The 20964-nt window shown below is 52.1% G+C and overlaps 1 protein-coding gene across 1 annotated transcript in view; it reads right to left on the reverse strand.

Moving 5' to 3' along the window:
• Positions 1–11056, reverse strand: part of SEPTIN5 (septin 5) — a 34705-nt gene extending 23649 nt beyond the window's left edge. Inside the window, exons 1-2 of the mRNA XM_043987137.1 lie at positions 10865–11056; positions 10617–10630 (exon numbers count right to left, since the gene is read on the reverse strand). Of these exons, the coding sequence (XP_043843072.1) occupies positions 10617–10630; positions 10865–10907 (57 nt within the window). The 5' untranslated portion in view covers positions 10908–11056. The remainder of the gene's footprint in view (positions 1–10616; positions 10631–10864) is intronic.
• Positions 11057–20964: the final 9908 nt, after the last annotated feature.

A 20964-nucleotide genomic window follows, 5' to 3' on the forward strand; every position in this document is an offset into this window, starting at 1 on the left:
GGTAACCTCTGAGGTCCTTTATCTGCCTAAGACTCAGGTACAATGAACTCACTTGGCTCTGAGTCTAGTTTGCCTTACGTTATTTCATTTCTAAGTCACACCAGCTCCTCTGTAAGTTCCTCGAGGGCAGGAACTGATGGTAAAAACTAAATACAGTGAAGGGGAGGTATAATACATAGGAGTTTCTGTGAGGATGATCTACTGGTCTAAGTGGACCACAAGCTCCAACCTATGCTGCCATACAATGTGACATCACTTCCAAACAAACTAACTTGATCTTTAGCTGCATGAATAGAAATCTAGGGCCTAGAATGAGGGATCTTCCCACTGTCCTTGGCCCTACTGGAAGGAATATGTATGGGAATCATCACTGGTGACCTAGATTATGTCCATGAAGGGGCAACCAGAATGGGGAGGCACCAAAGACCATGCCTTGTGATCAGAAGTTGGAGGAACCGGGGATCCTGAGCCTGGAGAGAAGTAGACTCAAGAAGGCCTTGATCACTGTCTCCACTGTCACTAGGAAGAGGATTAGCTTTGCTCTGCTAGGCCCCCCCAGAGGGAGTTTAGAGGGAGGTAGATTTGGGCTGGATGCGAGAAAGCTATTTCTAATCATTGGCGCTGAACCCAGCAGCTCCCACGGCCAATGACTTCCCCATTGCTGGGAGAGACTGGGTGAGAAGGGGCACTGTAAAGGGGGTTCCTGTGCTCAGGGGAGGCCAGGGAAAGGACGGATTGGGCAAGCCTCGCAACTGGGCAAGGGCAGCCTCAGGCTCAGTTACTCGCCATCAGTGTCCTTGGATCTGGAATAAAGAAGCGTAGCTTTTCAAGATTCCTCCCAGCAACATCTTTCTTTATTCCAAGATCCCTCCCAGCTCCTACACCCCCTGCTCTAAGGCCCCTCCCAGCCCTGTCATCCCCTGTTCTAAGACCCCTCCCAGCTCCTACACCCTCTGCTCTAAGGCCCCTCCCAGTCCTGTCATCCCCTGTTCTAAGGCCCCTCCCAGCTCCTACAGCCCCTGTTCTAAGGCTCCTCCTAGCCCTGTCATCCCCTGTTCTAAGGCCCCTCCTAGCTCCTATACCCCCTGTTCTAAGGCCCCTCCCAGCTCCTACACCCCCTGTTCTAAGGCCCCTCCCAGTGCTGACATCCCCTGTTCCAAGGTGCCTTCTAGCTCTGACATCCCCTGTACTAAGGCCCCTCCCAGCCCTGTCATCCCCTGTTCTAAGGTTCCTCCCAGCCCTGACATCTTCTATTCTAAGGGCCCTAGAACAGGCCATGGCTCTCCTAGAGAAGGTTCCCATAGAAGAAATGACTGCCCTCCCAACTGGGGCTATCCCATCCCCCTGGTCTGTAGCTATGCCTCTTTATCACCGGGCCCCTCCCTTCCTGTCTCTTCCCTGACCCAACTGTGACCCACACAGTGGGAGGCTCCTGGGTAGAGGCCATGGGCAACCTCGGGCAGGAGGCAGGGCTCCTGGACCCGGCCCAATGGCTGGCTCAGGCTGGGCCGACTTGGGGACAAGGATGGGGTAGCAGACCAGTAGAAACAGGGAGCCTTTTCATAGGGGGTGCAGTGAGCATGATGGGCCCGGAGCCCAGTCCTCATGGCCACAGCTGATGCTGGGAAGACCCAGGCCAGGGGCTGGGCCTGGCCTAGGAGCCTGGGAGACAAGGAGCAGAGGGGCCGGCTCTCATCTACCACCAGCCCACTTTGCAGGCTACTGGGGAACTTCACAGCCTCACACTCACCCCTAGGCCCAGTCTTTGTGCACAGGTGCCCCATCACCTTGGGCCATAGGACCGAGGCCTGTAAGGGCCCCCCTGCCCTGGCCCCCCAAACCCTGGCCCAGGCCTCTTCTTCTATAGAGGGAAGAAACGAGCCGAGAGAAGGGTGAGTGTTACACAGAGGCACCAGGTGACTTCTTGGCGGGGTTAGACCTCAAACCCAGGGCCTCCAAACTCCAATGACGGGTCCTCACTAAACCACGCCGAGTACCCCAAGGTGTCTCCATCAGGGCTAGGGACAAGCTAGTCCTCTCACTTCCCCTTCAGAGCCCCAGAGGCCTGTAGGCCCGGCAGGCCAAAGGAGGATGCCCCCAAGCACTGTGGCCACATTGCAATGCTCTGTACATGCTCATTGTCCTTGTGCCCAGGCCCCAGACTCCCTGTCACCTGCTCCAAGGTGCCCCCATGCCCTGTCTCTGTCCAGAGCCTCCCCATCTCTGGCCATGCCCAGCCCCTTCATCCCCCTATTCCTCCTGTGGAGGAATATCCCACAAGCCCTGCTCTGGGTCCCACACCATCCATCCCCACCCAGCTTCCAGTGCTCTGAAGGCACAAGTCTCATCTCTTCAACCAGACTGAGGGATCCTGGACCACAGGGGCACGTCCAGGAAAGTCTGTGACCTCGAGGATGCGCCTGTTTCCACTATGATCGCCAACATCTCATGCAGTTCTTAGGACTGAGAGCCGGCAGGGGGACCGTGCCAGGGCTCTCCCTGAGCAGAGGGGTTAGCTTTCTCCTGCTTGGCCCGGAGGGCAGAACCAGGCACGATGGCAAGGATTTTCAGGAAGGCTCCAACAGCCAGCCCTGCTCCAAGTTTAGAATGGGCTGCCACAGGAGGCAGGGAAGTGAGTTTCCCATCGCTGGAGGGCTCCAAGCAAAGCCCAGGTAACCAAACCTAGAGGGGACCCCTGCTCACACAAGGGTCCCACTAGCCAGTCCTTTCCACCTCTGAGATTCTGCTCTTCCTCAGAGCCCAGCTGGCACAGGGCTGGGAGAGCTCTTGGTGACTAAGACCCCCAGATCCTTTTCACCCAGACTCCGGGCCAGCCCCATTTCCCCAGCCTGTCCCTGAGCAGTCGATCCTAAGCCCAAGAACTGGACTTCTCATCTGTCCCTGTCAAGCTTTATCTTATTTGGTCTGGCCCAGGCCTGGCCAGAACCTTTTGGATGGGGATTGTTGTCCCTCCCAGCCACGGGTCATCTGCAGAGTGACCCAGCCAAGTCATTGATAAAAATGCTAGGGGACCCAGGGCCAAGGACTGCCTCCCTGGGCACCCTGGGAGAGGCCTCCCTCCAGGCTGACCTCAGTCCATTCATCATCCCCCTCCCTTTGGCAGAGGCCTCGCTTGTCCCGTATCCCAGCCAGAGCGGCCTCCTCAGTAGGAGGGCCTCGGGCCTACGCATAGGAGAGACGCGGCCTCTGCTGCTTCTGGCTACACACGGCAGGGCCGCCCGTCTTGCCCCACCTTAGGGCCGGCTGCTTACACGGCCTTGCTACCACTCCCACCCTCTGCCCCCAACGCTGGGCCACAGGCAAGAATCGGCCTCCTTGTGTGAACGGCCGGGCCTGGGCTGGTGCCAGGAACCACAGGCAGCTGGCAGCAAGCTTATGCCGCCCAGCCAGGGAGGCCCAGCCACACTGTGCTAGGGGAAGAAGGATCCCGGGCTACTGAGGATGGGCTCGTGAAGAAGCCCCCAGGGACCCTCCTCATCCCCGTCCCCAAATGCCAGATGGGTTCCTAGGCCCTCTCTGCATCCCTCTCTGCATACCCACGAAGCCATTCTGGACATGGCGGGTCCCCACCTTGGGCAGAAGTGCTGAGCAAGAAATTCCCCTTCGGGAAGCAAAGGGAAGGCCCTCTCCCTTCCGTCTCTATTCTCCGAGATACTCAAAGTACCAACACATCACACACACACACACACACACACACACACATATGTACACACACTCATGTACACACAGGCACACACTCAGAGTGCATGTACACGCATGCACACACATGCATACACGATACTCAGATCTGATTCTAGCATCTCTCTCCTTCAGATCCATCAGTGTCTCCCTATTGCCTCTAGCTCAGGGCTTCTTAACCATTTTGGTGTGTCTGGGACCTCTGGCAGTCTGGTCAAGTCCCAGGGCCCCTTCTCATGAAAGGGCTGTTCAATGCATGAAATGCAGTCTAGAGGATAACCCAGGAAGCAAAAAGCTGGGGAAAATCAAGATGTCATTTTTTCCCCATCCAAGTTCCTGGCCCCCCTGAAATCTATTAAGGGCTTCTCTCAGGGGCAGCTAGGTGGCACAGTGGATAGAGCACCGACCCTGGAGTCAGGAGTACCTGAGTTCAAATCCAGCCTCAGACACTTAACACTTACTAGCTGTGTGACACTGGGCACATCACTTAACCCCAATTGCCTCACTAAAATAAAAAAAAAATAAAAAATAAAAAAAAAGAAGGGCTTCTCTCGAGTCAAGGTCTGGCTGAGTCTGGCATTCAAGGCTCTTTGTAATCTGTCACCAATCTCCCCCTACAGCCTTGCCCCATACACATCCTAAATGCTCTGTCCAGACGAGAGCATCAATCCACAGCATATCCCAGGAGCTGGCCCACCCCGGGGCCGTTGTTCAGGTTTCTGCCCCCGAGTGTTCTCACCAGCCTGGCCATCTACTGGCAGTCTACTCAGCTCAAAAGCCACCTCCTCCAGGAGGCCAGCCATGATTTCCTCCGTCCTCAGGATGGAGCCTCAGAAAACCTTTGCTCACAACTCTCAGAGCCTCTTCTCAACGACTTCATCCCTCAAAAGCCCCCTCCAGGTCCTTGGACCTGAGGCTCCAGGGCTTGCCCGCTGTTGGTAAGTGTTAGGAGGGCTGGGCTGGTTCTGTTGGCCCCCAGGGGCAGAGGGGAGGGGGAAGGGGATATAGAGGTCAATTTTGGTCAGCAGCAGTGTCCAGATGGCTACAGAGCTGGCCCTGGGTTCCAATCCCACCTCTCACACGATCTGGATGACCCTCAGCTTCAGTGTCCTCGGCTGTAAAACGGGGGGTGAAGATAATGTGGTTGTTCAGCAGTTTCAGTCGTGTCTGACTCTCCGTGACCCCATTTGGGGTTTTCTTGACAAAGACACTGGAGGGGGGTTGGCCATTTCCTTCTCCAGCTCATTTTACAGATAAGGAAACTGAGGCAAACAGGGTGAAGTGATTTGCCCAGGGTCACACAGCTAGTAAGTGTCTGAGGCTGGGTTTGAACTCAGGAAGATGAGTCTATGCCCTAGGGCGAGCACCTATCTCTCAGGGTCAGATGAAATAATCCATTTCACTGTAAAGTACTTTGCTACCTCAAGGCACCACAAGCATGTCCATTGTCATTATTACCACTCCACAAAATGAGAGGTGCCCATGAACAGAATGGGCTGCCCCAGAATCAGGGGACAAGCTCTCCATTCTGGGAGGTCTCCAAACAGAGGCAGCTGTAGGAGGGATTCTGGGGCTGGGCTCTACCAGGTCTGGGATTCTGCTCTTAGACAGTCAGCTCCCCTGGGGCTGGGCAGGGACTTTGTACCCCTGTATCCTTGCCAGCAACAGGCTCTGCATGCAAGAAGTGCTTAATAAACATGGCATTGCTGCTGGAAACAGTCTAAAGAGGAGGCAGCATCACAGAGTGAGCACAAAGCCAGGAGGGTCTGGGTTCAAATCCTACTCCCCATCCTGGGGAGGTCACCTCACCTCTCTGTGCCTGGTGGCAATTTTCAAAAATTCTAAATTGCAGGGTGGGTAGAGATTTACATCAGTGGAGGGCCCTTCCTCACTGGGACTTTCCTACACCTGTGAAAGGACGTCTGGCCAAAAGAGGGGAGAAAATCAGAGGCGGGCCGTGTGCTGCCAGTGGAGCCAATCATTGAGAAGCCTAGGAGGAAGGCTCAAAGCTGGGTGTGCCTTAGAACTCTCTGTGCCTACTTAGCTACCCTTCCCCCAGGTTCAAACCTCTGAATTGGGGAGTCTCTTATCCAGGGCTGTACACTGGCAAGAACTTTGAATATGGCACCTGAGGTCCTGGATTCGGGTCTTCCCTGTCATCTGCTTGGTGAGTGGAAGTTGGTTTGGGGGAAAGTGCCCAGGTTGGCCTCAGGAGGTAGTGAGTGAGCTCCCCGTCACCATGAGACTTCAGATGGAGGTTGCATGTTTAGGGGGTCAGACTAGACCCCTCTCTAATGATGAGGTTCTGCCTTGATGGCAGAGTGATCTTGACCAAGTCATTTCTGTCACCTGGCAGTCTGGAGGGGGAGACCTAGAGAAGCAATCAACCAGCAAATGTCTCCTAAGCTCTTGCTGAAGGCCCGGAGCTCTAAGCAGAGTCTGGTATAGTTCTGAAGCCTGTGACCCCGGGGAACACTGTCTGGAGGGTAGGGTCTTCCAGCCTCTCCCCTACAAGGAGCATTTAGTGGGGCTGGGGAGATCAGTCAGTCAGACAAAGCACCTACTATGTGCTGTGATCTATACACACACACACACCCTGCCAAGTGTCAATAGAGACAAGCTGCACTGGAGCCACGCCCCCGCCCCAGCCTTGCTGTCCAGTCTTCCCTCTCTCCCTCATGTGGTCCAAGCTTCCTCCCCATTCACACCAGCATCCCCAGGTTCCACTGAGGGCTTCTGGGTCATTTTCCCTCTCCTCGGTCCACACCCTTCTCTTCCTAGCCCAGTCCCCCTCCTCCCCCCTGTCCCCTGCGGAGACCGTGAATGTGCCTCTTTTTCACAGAAGGCAAAACAAAAATGTGCCGAGGCTGCAGAGGTCAAGATCGCACACCAGCAGGCTTTAACCCCAATTACTCCTCGGGCTGCAAGGCCTGCTAAGGGTCAGGGGATAGCAGCTGTAGAGGCAGTGGGCCGCAGAGGAGGGAGTGCCTTCAGGGGTAATCTAGCTAGACACCGCCCCCCCCCATGACTTAGCACAGAGACAAGCATGCAGTAGGTGCTTAATTGCTTCTCACTGACCCCCTCATCTTACAGAGGTTCACTGGCCTGGCCATGGGCAAATGGGCAGAGCTGAGATCTGAAGGTTGCCCTCAGATTCTAAAGGCTCTGCTTTCCACTGAGCCACACTGCTTTCTGTCTTGTCTCTCGTCAAAGCTAGACTTTTAGTTGGGTGTCTCAAGGGACCGAGCTGCTGCCCTGGGACCGTGGCAGGGCCCACTGGGCAAGTCTGCAGGCACCCTAGAGGTTGGGTGGGATGGGAGACAGGAGCCACACTCTCTCTTCCAAGCTCAGCCTTAGGGCCACAGCCTCCAGTCAGGGCCTTCTTCCCTCTCCCACTGGCTGCCCTGGGAGCAGCCATCCTCAGGCACAGTTTTCCAGGGACCTCATGAGGCCCAGAGAGGAGAAGTCAATTGTCCAAGGTGTCCGAGGTGGGTCCTCTGACTCGAGGGCCAACGCTCTTCCTGCCTTCCATACCAGACTGTCTCCCTGCGGCTCACATCAAACCCTATTGCTGTAAGGTGGCCCCGCATCCCTCCAGCTGTGGCTCCCAAATCTTGTGCCATTATCTGGCCATGCAGAAGAGCTGGCCCCACTAGCTGGAGAGGGGGGATAGGCCGAGGGATCCTCACAGGAAGATGAAGAAGCCGGGAAAAGAAATGGGCGCCCAGACATCCTAGGGTTCCCAAGGAGGCTGTCCTGCTTCCAGGCTGCTGCCCTGGCCTCTGCTGGGAAGGCCAGGGAAGGGCCCTAGTAAGGGGATTAAGCCTCTCCCCAGGGGGTGCTTCATTCCTGACCTTCTCTCAGTTGCTTTCACTCCCCTAACCCTTGGTTAGGCCAGTTGGGGAAAGCAAGGCGAGGCTTTTCCTGGCTCCCATCCCTAGGTGGTACACAGCTGGTGCTTAATAAATATTTGGTGACTCAGATGAAATGCTGCTGTTTTGCTCGATCTTCTTGGGTCTCAGGAGGCTCTGCCTCAAGGTATGTGTGGGATGGGGGGACCATTGGGATCACAAAATAGTCAAAGAGGAGCAGCTGGCCATGTAGCTGTGTATAAAGTACCAGCCCCAGATTCAGGAGGACCTGAGTTCAAATCTAGCCTCGGACACTTGACACTAACTAGCTGTGTGACCTTGGGCAAGTCACTTAACCCTCATTGCCCCACCAAAAAACAAAAACAAAGCAGTCAAAGACACGGATGTCCAAAAACTAGCCCTGGGCTCCTGTTTTTCTCAGCATCTAAGGGGGGGGAGCTGGGTGATGGGCGAATGGGAATGAGAAGGGAACAGTGGTGGGGAGGGTGTGGGGAGAGAGACAAGACCTCGGTGCCCTCTTAGGGCCCCTTCCAGCTGTGACCATCTGCGTCGAAGGCGCAGCCACATGAAGCCTAGAAGCCAATAAAGAGGGTGTCAGCAGGAAGAGCACCGGCTGCTGCGATCCCCGGAGACACAAGCCTCTCACAACGCCCAGGAGAGACAACGGTTCTGTTTACGCCCCTGGCGGCCTGGGAGGAGGGCCCGGGGTGGAGGAGGGGGACAGTCGGGAAGCGGGGCCCAGAAGCCACCAGAGACAACGGTTCAGACAAACCCATTAAGAGAATTGGCTCCCCCGCCCGCCGCCAACCGGCGCTTTCTCTTCACCCAAACAATGGTTCCTCCTTTTCCCCCAGTGTCTCCAAGCAAAGGGCTTTGTTCTCTCCCAGCACCTCGGGCAGGTCTGGGGATTTTGCCACCATCCTCCTCCCCACCCTGGCTTCCCCGCACCTTCCAAGTTCATACCGGAGCCCAAGGCTTCTAGCTCTGGCTCCCACGATCTGCCAGGGGAGAGGTTCTGTGGGGCGTGCCCCACGCGGAGAGGAGCCCAGGGCTGGCAGCTACTGAGGGGCACGCCCTCGCTCCATCCCTCCCCGGGCTCCTGACGTTGAATGGCTCCACTGAGACACTCCCCTCCTTGGTGGACTCCTGGGTCCTACTGATTTGGCACCCATGGGCCCCAAAGCACCAACTGAACCGTCTCCCTTTCTGCTCAAGCCAGGAGCAAGGAACAAAAGCTGCTGATGGGGGTGGGGTGGGGGTGAGGGGAGAGAGAATATCTGGCCAGACTCCCTGATACAATGTTCTTTCAAGCGGGCAATTCTCCCTCTCCGATCCCCATCCTCCCAGAGGTGCCCATGGTTACCACCTGGACAGAGGCACCCTCACCCTGAAGGCTCCACTGTCCTAGCTCCCCACTGTCCCGCTCTCCAAAGGCACGAATGTCCCCCCTCCCTCTGCCAAGCTCCCTGCTCCTGACTCCGAAGACACAAACTTCTGCAAGTCCCTTAGCGGTCATGTGCCTCTGTTTCCCTATCTGTCAAATGCAGAGAAGCATGCATACAAACACAAAGCTGGCCCGGACTGTGGACGCCACATGAATACTGCTCCCATTGCTATAGCATTTCCCTCAGAATCCTCTTGGGAGCTGGGGAGTGCAAGGATTGCTCTCTCCATTTTACAGAAGGGATAATGGGGGGTGGGGATAGGGGTGGATGGGGACCCAAGGAAATGAAGTGACTTGCCCAGGATCACACAACTGGGAAGCGTGAGAGCTGGGGCTTGATCCCAGGTCTGCTGCTTTCTTCCAGGCTGCCTCTTGCAAGTTAACAAAGAGAAGGCTCCCCGGCCACAAGCCCCTTCCCTCCCATCTGCACACAGAGGGCCAGGCCAAGCCCTTGGGGTGGATGGGTGGGGAGAACTGAAGCAGGTAAGATGAGCCTCCTCCGGAGCTCCCAGAAGGGCTGTGGGCACAGAGAACACCAGTGACCAGTGACTTTACCCTCTCCACAGGACTTGGCCTTGGGGGGAAGTCTGGCACAACTACAACAGCACCAGGGCCCTGGGGTCGCCAGCTGGAGGGAGGGGGCATGTCCTTTCCCCTGAAGAAGCCAGGGCCTCCACCTTTCCACACAGCCCTACCAGAGCTGGTCTGGCTCTAAGGCACTGATATCCTGGGAAGAGATGGGAAGGAGACCGCCCCAGGAGGGGGCGCTGGGAGGGTAAGAGAGGGGCCTGTGAGTCTTCGAGAGAATCAAAAGGCAGATAGATCTACTCCCACCTAAGCTCTGACACTGTATATACCCCTATCCTGCCCTACAGGACAGAGCCAGCAGGAATCAGAGGAGGAGGGGGCAGAAAGAGGCCGAGTTAGAAACCCAAGCATCCCTCCATCCCTGCTAACACAATTAGGGAGAGGAAGCGGGGTCCTGCTGGGGTTGGGGGGAGACGGCCCCAACATCTGGGAAGGCGATTGGAAGGTTAGGGGGGGCGGGGAGAGGCAGAGGCTGGGAGTCCGGGCATCCTGAGGCATCCCAAGCCCTAGTGGTACAGCAGAGAAGGGCAGGATAGGGCCCCTGTTTGGGGGGAGGGGGGTGCAGTCTCACGCTCGCACCTATCGAGGGGCCCAAAGCTCCGGAGGTCCTGGTCCGGTGCCCCTCCCCCTCCCCCCCCATACATAAAATACACACACAGAGCTGGGTTAGAGCCAGAGGGAGCTGGGCAGGCCGCTGGGGGGAGGGGCTGGGGCTGGAGACCACAGCATCTTCCCTCCCAGCCCTTCCCCAAGCCGCCGGGAGGGGAGGCAGCCCCCTTCCACATCTGGCGTGGAGCTCCAGGGCAGGGCAGGCCAGGGCAGGGCAGGGGGCCCGGGATCAAGGCCAGGGCATCGCCCCTCGCCCATCCCCACGGCTGGGCCGTGGCCAGCGAGGACCAGACCGCTCCCTGCCTCCCCATCTGGGCTGATGTCAGGAGGGCGCGGCGGCGGCGGCCGCCCGGGGGAATGTCGCGACCGACGACGACTGGGAAGGGGCGGCGGCACCCACGTACCTGCTTCTCCTCCACTGCGGACGGGGTCCGGGTCCGGGTTCGGGTTCGGGTCCGGGTTCGGGTCCGAGGCGGCGACAAGGGGCAGAGATGAAGAGAAATAGACAGAGACACTGTGAGCGCCCAAGGGAGGCAGGGATGGAGGGATGGATGGAGGGGGGTACGGGGAAGGATGGAGGGATGGAGGGGCTCGGGGAGGGATGGAGGCAGGGATGGAGGGCACAGGAGCAGGGAGGGGGCCCCGGGCTCACCTGGGTTCACCAGCTTGCTCTTGTAGCGGAGGCTGGTGCTCATGGCGGCGGCGGGGAGGGGAGGGGGCCCCGGGCCGAGCCGGGACTAGAGGGGACCGAAGGGCAGCGGCGGCGGCGGCGACGGTGGCGGCGGCTGCAGAGCCAGACAGACGGAGGGAGCGCGGAGCTGGGCGGCAGCCGAGAGAGAGCCAGCTCCACAGCCGCCTGCCCCAGCCAATCATCAGGCCGCACTCCAGCCCCGCCTCCCCGCCCCCCCCAGCCCACGCCTAACCACGGCACCGCCCACGCGAGGCTCCCCCACGCCCCGCCTCCACGCGCGAGACACGCCCCGCAGCACCCGACCGTGCTCCGTGGGGCGTGTGGGGTTGTCACCCAGACCAGCGGCAGCAGGGCCCCTTTCCCAAAGGTCCAGTCTGGAGGCTGGGCCGGGGGCTGCCTCTAGCTACTCTCCTGGAGGGCCTGGCCCTTGCAATGATTCCTTCTCAGTGCAGGCCGGCTGAAACTCAGTCCCTCTCTCTTTTTAAAAAGTACTCCAGCCCTTCTCAGCTCTGACATTCTCTGTTCTAAGGGCCCTCCCAGCCCTGACAGGTTCTGTTCTAAAGTCCCTCATAGCTTTACTGTTCTGCCCATCAAGGAAACCGAGGCCAAGGACAGCGGTCCCTCGGTGGCCATATGACACTGAGGCATCTGCAGGCAGTTTCTGCCCTGGGTACCCCTGCTCCCCAGTAGAATATAAGCAGGGTGGAGGGGGGGGCTCATATTCGTGTTTATCTTTTGTTTGTTTGTACAGGGCCTGCACAGATTGTTAAATCCAACTGAAGATGTGACTCGGGCTTCTTCTGCTGGGCACCCATTTAAGACAATATAGTGGGGGCAGCTAGGTGGCGCAGTGGATAAAGCACCGGCCCTGGATTCAGGAGTACCTGAGTTCAAATCCGCCCTCAGACACTTGACACTTACTAGCTGTGTGACCTTGGGCAAGTCACTTAACCCCCATTGCCCCACAAAAAAAACAAAAAAAACAAACAAACAAAGACAATATAGTGCATTGGTTAGAGCACTGGATTTTAAGCCAGATTCTGGCTTCAAATCCTGTCTTATACTTCCTACCAGTGTGACTTCCCTGAGATTTTTCTTTTCTTAAAATGAGGGTGATGAGAGCTGCAACACTTGCTTCCCAGGGCTATAGTGAGGCTCCAGTGTGATCATGTCTGCAAAGCACTTTGTACATCAGAAATCACCGTGTAAATTTCAGTTATTATTATCTTCATGATGGTGGCCATGGACTGAGTCAATCAGGTGAGAACACATCTCCACTGAATGAATCAGAAGTATGAACAGGTGTGGAAAAGACCTGTACACCTCCACCATTTCAGCTAGAAGCAAGAGAAAAGTTTGTCTTTGGAAGAGAAGGGACTATAGTCTGGGGGACTATAACATCAGGGAGCAGGTTTGGTATCCAAGATTCCAGTCTCAAAGCTTAGATGCAAAAGCCTCCAGTCAAGCCCCAGCAAAGGAATCTCTCTGGGGGAGAAGTGCCTGGGCCCTCCCTTAGTCTCCTCCCCACCCCTACCCACTCTGGAGAAGGACCCCAGGAAGGCACTCAGAGAATCAGATGATTTCAATTTGTTCAAACCGATCCTAATCCTGGGGCCATCTGCACCTGGTGCCCAAGGCCAGAAGGGTGCCCAAGCAAAGACAACTTTCAGATTCTACAAGGAGTCCAGAAGCATAGACACCCTATGCCTTGGGGAACCCCTTGAAGATTCCAGCAAGATAGGACCCGAGTTACCTCTTTGCCATCCATATGTGTTCTCTAAGCTTGTGGCCACTTTCCCCTTGGAAATGGCTCACACGTGCCTGTGGGACAGTGTATCACAGACTTTTTTTAGAGCGGGGGTTGATGTTTTGTATCAATTGTTTTTATCATATTACTTTTTTCCTTTAAAAAAAGATATTATTATTAATATTATTGTTATTTGTGGGGCAATGAGGGTTAAATGACTTGCCCAGGGTCACACAGCTAGTAAATCTCAAGTGTCTGAAGTCACATTTGAACTCAGGTCCTTCTGAATCCAGGACTGGTACTTTATTCACTATACCACCAAGCTGCCCCCTGTTTTTTTCTTTTTAAATAGTATTTTATTTTATTTTTTCCAATTATGTGTAAAGATAGTTTTCAACATTCATTTTTGTAAGATTTTGAGTTCCAAATTTTCTTCCCTCCCTTCCCCCGTCCCCAAGACAGCAAACAGTCTGATATAGGTTATACACTTGCAATTCTGTTAAACATATTTCCACATTAGTCATGTTGTGAAAGAAGAAACAGAACAAAAGGGAAAAACCACGAAGGAAAAAAAAAACAAAAAAGTGAAAACAGTATGCTCCTTACCACTTATTTAACAAATACCTCTTTCGAAAAGCTAAGTATCTGGCTGACTGATTGATATCTGCTGATAATCAATGAAGGGAAACACACTGATGGGGGCTTTTTTATGAGCTATTGCATTAGAAAGATCCATTGCTCCACCTCCCCTCCAGTGCCTCAGGGTTAACCCTAGACCCTTCTGGGGATAATGACCATAGCCAGTGTCCGGGACCTGGCAGGCCAATGGCAGAAAGGAAATGAGGGTTGGGAAAGGTGCTCCAGAGCATGCCCTGCATACAAATATTCCTCCTTTGGGCTCTGACACCAGATGGAGGTGTTTTAGTTTGGGGGTTTGTTTGGTTTTTTTGGTGAGACAACCTACCACACAGACATGTCAAGTGACCTTGAATCCATGGAGACCTTTGCCCTTCTACATGATGGGGAGAGAGTAGCAAGAAAAGGAGCCAAACTGAGCCTCCTGGGCCCAGGGCTGGTGCTTTGTCCACTGTGCCACTCAGCTAACCCATGATGACATCTTTAAAATAGGGTTGAGGGGTAGGAGGAATGCACTGGGGGAGGAGGAAGGGGAGAGGTGGACTGGGGAGAGGTAGCTCACATGAAGGAAACAAGAAAAAAGCTTATGGAGGGGAGGGGAAGAGGGGGAAGGAGAGGGGGAGTGAGTGAACCTTACTATCATCAGAATTAGCTCAAAGAGGGAATAACATACATACTCAAGCAGGTATAGTAATATATTTTTGCCCTGAGGAAAAGTGGGAGGAGAAGGAGATGGGAGGGGGGGTGGGGAGAAGAGGGGAAGGAGGGAAGGGAAGTTTGGGGGAGGGAGCTGTAAAAAGCAAAATACTTTCGAGGAAAGTGAAGATGTTCTGAATAACACCACATGTATGACATATATTGAATTGCTTGATTTCATAGGGAGACTTGAGGAGGGAGAGAGGAAGAAAAATTTAGAAAATAGAATTAGCTCAGAGGCCTTAACCTCATCAGAGTGGGCTCAAGGAGGGAATAACACCCACACCCAATTGGGAAGAGTAATCTATTTAACCCTACAGGAAAGCAGGAGGGGAAGAGGATAAGGAGGGAAGGGTGAATGAAGGGAGGGTAGAGCGGGGGAGGGGGCAGTCAGTAGCAAAACACTTTTGAGGAGGAATAAGGCAAAATAAGATAGACAACGGAGTAAATATCATTGGAAGGGAATGCGATGGAGGGAAATAGTTATGATGATTGAATACAATGTCAAAACGTATGGTACCTACTCTGCTGGGCTATTGTGAGGAAAATTCTCTGTCAAGTTTAAGGCACTATGTAAAAATTATGATGAACAAGATGCTATCAGAAAAACCTGGAAAGACCCACATGAACTGAAGCAGAGAGAAATGTACTGTATACAAAATAACAGCATTAGTGTAAGATGATCTGCTGGGAAGCATGTGGTTATTTTCAGCAAGGCAATGATCCAATATAACTCTGAAGAGCTTATGAAAATTGCAGTCCATCTACAGAGAAAGAACTGATGGTATCTGCAAACAGACTGAAACATTTTTTTTTTGACAATTCCTTAATCTGAACTTTTGTTTTTATCTGTTTTCTCTCACAACCTAGCTAATGTAAAATTGTTTTCTATGACTACTCATGTATAATTTATATTGAATTGTTTGAGTTCTTGGGATGGGGGTGGGAAGGGAGGGAGGAAGAGAAGTTGGAACACAAAGGTTTTTTTTTAATTTATGTCAAAATTTGCTTTTACATGTAATTTGGAAAATAAAATTCTAAAGAAAAAAAAAGAAAAGGAGCCAAGGATGCCAACAATTTAATTGCAGGCATTCATTGGGCAAATGTTGTCCAAGGACCACTGGAGGAAAGAAGTCCTACATGCCTCTCTGAACTTGTTTCCTTATCTGTAGAATGGGGACAATATCTGTGGTTCTTGCCTCACAGAATTGTTGTGAGAGATAAAAAATGTAAAGTGATTTGCAAAGTTTAAAAGCCAGATAGTATTACTATTCTTTCTCCTGCCCCAGATATTAAAAGAACAAGAGAAAGGAATCCAGTGTGTTGGGTGAAATTTCTGTAGTGAAAATCACATGCAAAGTTAAGAATAAGAATTATGCATGATAAAAGGGTTGCAATTTCTATTAATGTAGGGAAAATAATAAAAATAATTCATATATCTGTATGTATATATATCAGTCAATACTTGAAGAAACTAATTAATGGAAATCAAAGGGATGTCCATCCACTGGGGAATGGCTAAACAAACTGTGGTATGTGATGGTGATGGAATATTAGTGTGCTTTAAGAAATGACAAGCAGGATGATTTCAGAAAAGCCTAGAAAGACTTGTCTGAACTGATGTATAGTGAAGTGCACAGAACCAAGAGAACATTGCGCACGGAGACAGCAATATTGTTTGGTGAAGAACCGTGAATGACTAAACTATTCTCAGAAACACAGTGATCTAGGACAATCCCAAAGCACTACTGGTGAAACATACTCTCCACCTCCAAAGAAAGAACTGATATTGATTGAACACAGACTGAAGCAGGCTATCTTTCACTTTCTTTCTTACATTTTTTCTTTTATTTGAGTTCTCTTATACAAAATGCCAATCTGGTCGTGTTTTACATAATGACAAATGCCTCAAGGAGAGGGGAAGGATAGAATGTGAAATTCAAAACTTTAAATAACAATGTTTAAAATTTTTTAAAGATTTTTAAAAGGGAAAAAAAGAAATTAATTCAGGCTATTTACTGTCAGGTCAAATCCAGAAGCTGAAGCTTCAATACTTTGGCCACATGATAGGAAGATGGGACTTGTTGGAAAAGCCCCCCGATGTTGGGAAAGATCGAAGGCCAAAGCAGAAGGGGCAGGCAGAGGGGGAGCAATGAACATGAGCTTGGACGGACTTCGGGAGATGGCCCGTGTCGGGCCGTGGGGTCACAAAGAGTCAAACATCCCTGAATGACCGCACAACAAATATACGGGGCGGGGAGAGAGGGGGGGGGAGAGACAGAGACAGAAACAGAAACAGGGGCAAAGGTAGAGAAAGAAGAGGAGGGAGGAGATGGACAGAGAGAGAGAGAAAAGAGGAGGGAGGCGGGGAGAGCTCTAAAACGTGCCAAGTATTATATGGACATTATCTCATTTCATCTTTACAACAATCCTGGGAGGTAGGGCTTATTATTATCCCCATTTTATAGATGGGGAAACTGAAGCCAACAGGGTCATTAAGGGACTTGCCCAGGGTTCCACAGCTAGTGTCTGAGGCTGAATTTGAACTCAGGTCTTCCTGACTCCATGTCCAGCTCTCTATCCACTAAGCCACACTGCTTTTGCTGCTGGGTACCCACCCTTGAAAGGCTCAAGTTTAACACAACATACCAAGAGCTGGGAATTCCTGCTCAGGTACAGGTTGGACTAGCTGGCCCGGGAGTTCGATTGCATCTGGGAGATGCTGTGATTGGATGAACTGGAAGGACAGGAAGTGCTCACACCCATTCCTCATCAGCAGTTGGCTGCTGTTCACAATAATCATAACCCTAATAGCTTCTCACATGTTGATGCCGCTTAGCTCCCTCCCCCTCCTTTGATACATTGTCTCGTGAGAATAATTATTATGTAATTTCATTGTTCCCAGGATCCATAATTTCATTAGTGCGGGTGCTCCACCAATGCAGACAAATACAGATGATTAATAGGTTTTACAAGATAGGGACTGAACCTACGGATTGTGATTTCACTGGCGCAGGGAACTTCCAGGTGAGGAAACTCTACCAATTCAGATAGTCACTTAGAGACTTAGAAAGTTGACCAGGTGAGCATGGAGAGGTTAAGTGACCCTGTTCCCAGGGTCACACAGCCTTTGACAGAATGTATCAGAGGTGGGATTTGAACCCAGGTCTTTGGTGCTTCCAGGCTACCCTCTCTGTCTAATACAACACCCAGCCGCTGTTATTTGAGCCTCCCACCAGCCCTGTAAGGTAGACACTACCATCCTCATTTCACAGATAGGAAACTTGTAAGGAAAGTGATTTGCCCAGGGTCATGAAGCCAGTAAGAGTCAGTGGACCCCTGGGGGTTCTGGCATTCAATCCCACTGTGGACCACTTGGGGATACACCTCACAAGACATGGATGTGACCTGGCCAGGGCAGAATATGGCAGGGTGGGGCTCTCCCCATGCAGACTCGGAACCTCTCTTTATGTAGCTTAGTCCAAGCAAGCCAAAGCAGGAAGCACTCCTGGGTGTGAAGCACCATACTAGGGTCTGGGGCTATGGAGACAAAACAATGCCTGTCCTCAAGGAGCTTACACTCCACAGCCTTTCTGGCTGCATTCTCACCTCTGTACCCCTGTTACTGCATTGGTTAGAATACTCTGCTTCTTAACCCCTCTCCAAATCTATCCATCCATCCATCTTTCCGGGCCTGGCTAGAGCCTTCCCTGATCCCTCCAGACCCGACTGAGGAGCCTCTCTCTCCTCTGAACTCTTCTGGTGCTCCCAGCTGACACCAGCCTCCTCCCACTGCCCTTTATCATTTATCAGTCTCCTCTCCAGCTAGACTAGGAGCTACCTGAGGGCAGGATCCAAGTCTGATCTTTTTTTTTTCTTTTGTGGGGCAATGAGAGTTAAGTGACTTGCCCAGGGTCATACGGCTAGTAAGTGTCAAGTGTCTGAGGTCAGATTTGAACTCAGGTCCTCCTGAATCCAGGGCTGGTGCTTTATCCACTGTGCCACCTCACTTCCCCGTGGATCTCTCCTTTGCCTTTATCACATCATATTCATTCCCTATTGGAATGCTAAGCTCGTTCAGCTTTGTGTTCTTACCACACGTCCAGTCATTTTTCAGGCATGTATGACTCTGTGACCCCATTGGGGGTTTTCTTGGCAGAGATACTGGAGCGGTTTCCCATTTCCTTCTCCAGCTCATTTTACAGATGAGAAAACTGAAGCAAACAGGATGAAGTGACTTGCCCAGGGTCACACAGTTAGGACGTGTCTGAGGCTGGATTTGAACTCAGGAGGATGAGTCTTCCTGACTCTGGGGCCGGGGCTGCACCAAGTTGGATTTGCGGACAGGCCATATGAGGAAAGTCTTTCTAACCACCAGAACTATCCAGTGGTGGGTGGGCTGCCATGGGGAGGGGATCCATTTCCCCATCACTGAGGAGGCTGTCCCTTGTCTGACATGGTGGGGGGGGGGGGTAGAGGCCTTAGCTTGCTAGGGTTCCTTCCACTGCTTCTCTGCTTGTTCTACTGGAGAAAAGGGAGGAGGAGGGGGAGGAGGAGGAGGGGGAGGAGGAGGAGGGAGAGGAGGAGGAGGGAGAGGGGGAGGAGGAGGAGGGAGAGGAGGAGGAGGGAGAGGGGGAGGAGGAGGAGGGGAAGGAGGAGGGAGAGGGGGAGGAGGAGGAGGGAGAGGGGGAGGAGAGGTAATCCAGGCATCGTGCTCAATGAGGACACCCGGCCTCATTCCATGAGACTGAGGAGGAAGGAAATCCATCACTTCTACAGCACGGATTCAATTATTCATCTGAGTGAATTTTTATTCATTCCAATTTTATTGATTACAATGAATATTAATTAGGTGCCTGCAGTGAGCAGGAAGCTTCACTACGGGAGGTGCTGTTGGGGGAAGGGGAAGCGATGGTTTTTAGAAAGACACTGCCCCTGCCTTCAAAAAGTTTCCACTCTAAGAGGGGGGAAAACATTTGCAGGGTAAGAATAATCCCTGGGGGCAGCTAAGTGGTGCAGTGGATAAAGCGCCGGCCCTGGATTCAGGAGGACCTGAGTTCAAATCCGGCCTCAGACCCTTGACACTTACTAGCTGTGTGACCCTGGGCAAGTCACTTAACCCTCATTGCCCCTCAAAAAAAGAAAAAGAAATAAAAAGAATAATCCCCAACATCAACTAGCTTCCACCTAACGTCCTCCAGCGATGGAGGGGAAAGCTCTTCCTCCCGAGGCCGCCCAGCCCGTCCCACTTAAGGATGCCTATAATTATTGGGTAGTTTTTCCTTTCTTACATACATTTCAATGGCCCTGTGATTGTATCCATGTGGGTAACTCCCTCCATTGGTACAGATCATAACTGTTTGTGCCATCCCATCCTGTGGGATTCTTAGCTCTGTGTTTCTGCAGATCTGCCACAGAAGGTCTGGGTCTACTCAGCACAAGAGGGCGCTCTTCCTATCATTTCTTGACCTCTTCATCTCCTTTTCCAACCCCTCATATTTCTGATACAGCCCGGGGTGGAGGGTAGTGCTGGGTGCTGGCATCGGAAAGACCTGGACTCAGATCTCACGCCGGACCCTGGACATTGAACATCTGTGTGGCCGTGGACAGTTTTCTCCAGCTTCTCTCATGAGTCATGGCTGAGCTGTGGGCTACTGGGAGGGAGCTCCTTCCCCCATGTGGGGGCAATCATGGATCCTTCCTGCATTTTTGTTCCTCGTACAACCTCTTCCTCGAAGGTCATCAATGGAAAAATGTAATCGCCTGTTCAAACCCAACATGAAGCCCTCTGTTGTCCTTTGGATCCCCTGTAACTTGGACTCCTTGGAAATTCCAGGATTTGTTCCAAGATTTGTCACCAAAGAACATCACTGCATTACTGGGAGAAGTTGTGTGTGTCTGTGTGTGGTTGCCCAGTAAGGGCTTTTGTGTGGTGTGGCACACTGCCTGTCACATAGTGGGTGCTTAATAAATGCTTCTTGATTGGTTGATATCCCTGAGGAGTCCTAAGAATATTCTGGGACTCGTGCATGACTGCATGCATGACAGCATGAGTCCAATCCCATCGGTGAATGGAAGCCCTTGGGACACCTGGTCATATGATCCCTATTCTTTGAATTATCTCCTACTTATCCTATAGATAGCTTGTTTTTTCCATATTTCTTTGAATGTTATTTCATTAGATCATAAGCTCCTCAAGGGCAGGAATCATCTTTTGCCTCTTTTTTGTATCTCCAGAGCTTGGCACAGTGCCTTACACATAGTAGACACTTAATAAATGCTAGATTGATTAGTGTGGATCTTGCATAAAGCATACTTCAAGCCCAAGGCAAATACCTTCAGCAAGCATGCACCTCCTTGTTTTGAGCTTCACATACTTTTAATAATCCAGGTATTATTGAAGCATTATCTCTGTGGTCCCATTTTTCTGTGTTGTATTTTTCAAAGAATCTCATCTGACCTCCTTCAACTATGATGCGGCTCCACTGAGATTCAGGCCAATCTTTGGTTAGATTTCCTTTTGCTCCTACTCTTTAAATGAGGCAACACTGTTTGTAATCTTCTTCCGGGTACAAAGTTTAGAAAGAAATGGTCACTTCCCCATGAAACCAGTAGCCTAGGAGATATTTGAATACAGGAACTATAATACATATATTATAGTTATTTCTAACTTGGTTGTTTTTGTTTGTTTGCTTTTTGTGAGGCAACTGGGGTTAAGTGACTTGCCCAGGGTCACACAGCTAGTAAGTGTTAAGTGTCTGAGGTCAAATTTGAACTCAGGTAACTCCTGACTCCAGGGCCGGTGCTCTATCCACTGCGCCACCTAGCTGCCCCTATTTCTAACTTAATAAAAGCTGTAACTGTAACACATGATGCTACAGTTACCTCCACTGAGGAGCCTCTGCCTGCACATTTCTGGTGACAAGTAGATCATTACCTTTCAAGAAAGCCAGTTCTGGCTAATGTGGAAATGTTTTGCGTG

Source organism: Dromiciops gliroides, chromosome 1, assembly GCF_019393635.1.
Source record: "Dromiciops gliroides isolate mDroGli1 chromosome 1, mDroGli1.pri, whole genome shotgun sequence".
In the NCBI taxonomy this organism is placed as follows: domain Eukaryota; kingdom Metazoa; phylum Chordata; class Mammalia; order Microbiotheria; family Microbiotheriidae; genus Dromiciops; species Dromiciops gliroides.